The sequence below is a fragment of the Nannospalax galili genome, unplaced genomic scaffold (genome assembly GCF_000622305.1).
Source record: "Nannospalax galili isolate Female #2095 unplaced genomic scaffold, S.galili_v1.0 scaffold188, whole genome shotgun sequence".
Taxonomy (NCBI): domain Eukaryota; kingdom Metazoa; phylum Chordata; class Mammalia; order Rodentia; family Spalacidae; genus Nannospalax; species Nannospalax galili.
The window spans coordinates 7,654,695-7,658,394 of NW_008360325.1; the positions used below are offsets into that span (position 1 = coordinate 7,654,695).

At 38.8% G+C, this 3,700-nt stretch overlaps 1 protein-coding gene across 3 annotated transcripts in view; it reads right to left on the reverse strand.

Annotated features, from left to right (window-relative positions):
• Papola (poly(A) polymerase alpha) overlaps positions 1 to 3,700 on the reverse strand; it is a 61,550-nt gene that overhangs the window by 9,858 nt on the left and 47,992 nt on the right. For 2 of the 3 annotated variants that reach the window (XM_008825651.3, XM_008825653.3), the window contains 3 exons: positions 3,306 to 3,448; positions 2,506 to 2,606; positions 1,553 to 1,770 (listed from right to left, as the gene is read on the reverse strand). In XM_008825651.3, coding sequence (XP_008823873.1) covers positions 1,553 to 1,770; positions 2,506 to 2,606; positions 3,306 to 3,448 — 462 coding nt within the window. The remainder of the gene's footprint in view (positions 1 to 1,552; positions 1,771 to 2,505; positions 2,607 to 3,305; positions 3,449 to 3,700) is intronic. The other variant, XM_029559954.1, reaches the window with a different exon arrangement.

Here is a 3,700-nt window from a genome sequence, read left to right on the forward strand (position 1 = left end):
GTCTAGGTACAGAACTTTTACGAGGGTAAAAAAAAATATATATAATATATATATAAATTCTGCCAGGAACAATAGTCTATTATTTGTAACCCAGTACTCAGGAAGCAGAGGCAGGAGGATTACTCAAGTCTTAGGCCAACCTAAGATAAAGCTTTTGAGACTCCACTCAAAGAAAAAAAACAAAAACAAAACAACAATAACAACAACAACAACAACAAAAAAAAAACAAGCCTAACTCCTGGAAGGGCTCTAATTCTATCTGGTCCTTAAAAATGTTATCTAAAAATAATCTAAACTCCAACACTCAGACTAAGGCAGGAGAATCAACTAAAAACAAACAAAAAACCCCTGACGGAGTAACTTAATGCAGAACAGGGCATCTTCTGGATGTGGCTCAGTGGCAGGGCACCCACCTACCATACATACAGCCTTGATTAAATACTCAGCATGAAACAAACAACCCGTGACAAATGCATCAATTTTCAGACCCAGCTTGTAAAATATACCCATTTTCAGTCTCATTTAGCATCATGAATAACAAAATTCATCAAGTCACTCCATTTTTAATTGATCATAGATATTTCCAAAAGCAATCTAAAACAAAGGCATTCGATTAAGAGGCGATTTTTCACCATTACTAATCAAAGCACATTGAGAAATGAGGTTCTTTTATCCATTCTCAAGAAAGTTTCTAAATAACTAATTCTGGATCAAAAATCGTAATGAAATGCTGTCACCTCTGGGCAATGGTGAACGTCTCACTAATACCTAAAAAACATGAGAGTAACTCTGGATATGAAACTACTTCTGTTTGAAGACTCACATGATGGAGCTGGAGGGGACAGCTCAGCAGTAGAGTCCTAGTGTACCATGCCCAATGCCTTGGACTGGTTCTCCAGGATCACAAAACAAATAAGGAAAAACTTAGACCAAGTCAACGTATATTTGTAACAGCTTTTTAACCACTATTTCTAACTGTAGTATAGTATGCTACCAACTATCAGTTAAATATTGACAGAAAGCTCACCAAAGAGTTAGAGGAACTAATCATTCAAGACCCTATGTTAATTTGCCCTTGCAACTTTGTTCAGTTATTAAATAAGAAAACCCTGAGGCCTGTAAGTATAGATCAGAGGTTGAGATTAGCATGTGCAAAGCTCTAAATTCCACTCCCAGGTAATCCTAGTGTTCAGCTACTGTTCAGTGAAACTATGATACCAAATTCCATTTGAATTATACCAGCAAAAAGCTGCTCAAAGGGGCCCAGAGGCCATCAACAAGTCCATACAAACACAACTAGAAAATAATAACAGAATATGTGACTCTGTATTAGAGGAGACATGGCTAAAAACTTTGCATGGGTTAGGTAGTTACGAGGAAGAAGGGGAAAGGTCTGAGGAAGGGGCACTAAAGCATTACAAACACACCAGATAGCTTTGATGCTTACTCCTCAATTTTGGCTGGCAAAAACATTTTGCCCATGAATTACAAAAAATAGGTGAGCTGATATTGCCATGCCAGTATCATTTATGTATGTTATGTGCATATATACCTCTTCTGTTTTGGTTTTCTTAGGACTTTCTTCTTTATGGGGTGAGGATGTTCTCTTGACTCCTACTATAGGATTAGGTATTTTTGTTGCATTTCCTGAAGGTCTAGTTGATGGGTTTACCAGACGTGTTGAGGAAACAACTCTGGAGACCGTAGGCTTTGGTGGTGGAGAAATGGCTGGCTGTGTGGCAGTTTGAGGAATGCTTTCACTCGATGGACCTGAACAGAAAACATGAGCACAAATTAATACAAAACAGAGTTCCAAAGAAAATTGACATTTCTGTGAATTTGACCTCATGAATAATATTATATGCAAACAATAAATATCATTAAAAGCCAGACACAGAGGCATAAGACTGGCAAGAGGATCAGGTTTGAGGCTGGGCTGGGCTACATGAAATTATCTCTTAAAAAAAAAAGCAGTGCCGGGTGTGGTGGCGCACGCCTTTAATCCCAGCACTTGGGAGGCAGAGGCAGCCGGATCTTTGTGAGTTCAAGGCCAGCTTGGTCTATATAGTGAGTTTCAGGCCAGCTGGGGCTACATAGAGACCCTGTCTCAAAAAGACCAAGAAAAAAAAAGTTTATAAGTATGTCTCGTGATGTTAATTTATGTCTGTTGTCATATCATAAAATATTCTTTTTTTTTTTTTTAATTTGTTTAAAAAAAAAAGTGGCTAGAGAGATGGCTCAGGTTAAGAGCACTTACTGCTCTTGCAGAGAACCCAACTTTGGTTCCCAACACCCACATACATGGCAGCTCACAACCATTTGTAATTACAGTTCCACAGGCTCCAACACCTTCTTCTGGCCTCCATGAGCACTCCACAAACATAATGCATAAAGAGACAGTGTGTGTACATGCACACACACAAAATACTTAACCCAATTTCCAATATGAAGTGTAAAACCAATTATAATAAAAAATTCACAAGTATGACAAACTGAACTCCTTACCCCCTGTGCTTTCACTGGAATTTACTTGGGGCACAGAGACTTCAGTAGCCTGTGTGTTGGTCACAGATGCTGCTGTCACAGCTGGAGCAGGACTGTTTCTGCTAAAAAAGAAAAAACAGGGAGTTGGGGGGGGTGACGAAAAAAGTAAAGAGAAGGGGGGAGGGACTGGTTTTTAAAAACAAGCATAAATCTTAATACTTGCAACAGATCTAAATTAAAATATTTGTTTCTGATTGCCAGGTTTTGGTAACTGTGAGTTCACTGACAAAATGCCTATGTAAGTAATCTGGAGGGATGAAGGCACTAATGGTCATTCATAAATGAAGGCGTATCACCCCCAAAATAAAATGCACATTAGGATAAGATTAAAAACTACTATCCTCAAAACTAGGAGTTAAACTACTATTAAGAAGATAAATCAGTGCCAGGTGTGGTGGTGAACGCCTTTAATCCCAGCACTTGAGAGGTAGAGGCAGGTGGATCTCTGTGAGTTCGAGGCCAGCCTGGTCTACAGAGTGAGTTCCAGGTCAACTGGGGCTACAGAGAAAACTTGTCTCAAAAAGACAAAAATAAATAAATAAATCAGGAGATGGAAAGGGAAACTGGGTCAAGATAAACAGGAAAGGTAGATGTGTTCAAGGTACTTTATTTGCATGGAGGAAAATTCACAATTAAACTCACTGTAACTAATACATGGTCATTAAAAATAAAAGAGATGCACAGGCAGAATAAACATGTGACTAAACAGCAGAATACTCTCCTGTGAACCCCCATCTCCTCCCACTCCCTTTCGTCCTTACCCCTGAGAGCTGCCAGAGCTGTTCAAGGGACTGGTCTTCAGAGCACTAGTGGGTGAAGGCACAGACATACTGTTGTCGCTGTCCATAGACAAGTCAAGGCTGCTGTCATTCAGAGCTGCTAACTTGACTCCTTCAGTTGAATGCTACAATCAAGAGAATGCTTCATTTAAATATTTTAACACATCCAGCTCTTTTGAAATATTTAACTCAATTTATATGTGATTTCTACTAAAAAGATGCTTTTGGAAGCCCTTGTCAAGAAATTCTAATGGACTCTCATATGAATATTTGAAAATTGCTGTTCTGACTTTTTTCTAGTTGCCTGTCTAGAACTTGTAATGCTAATTACTCTTGCCTTTACTTCTCCTTCACATCTCCCATTCATGATTCAAGGA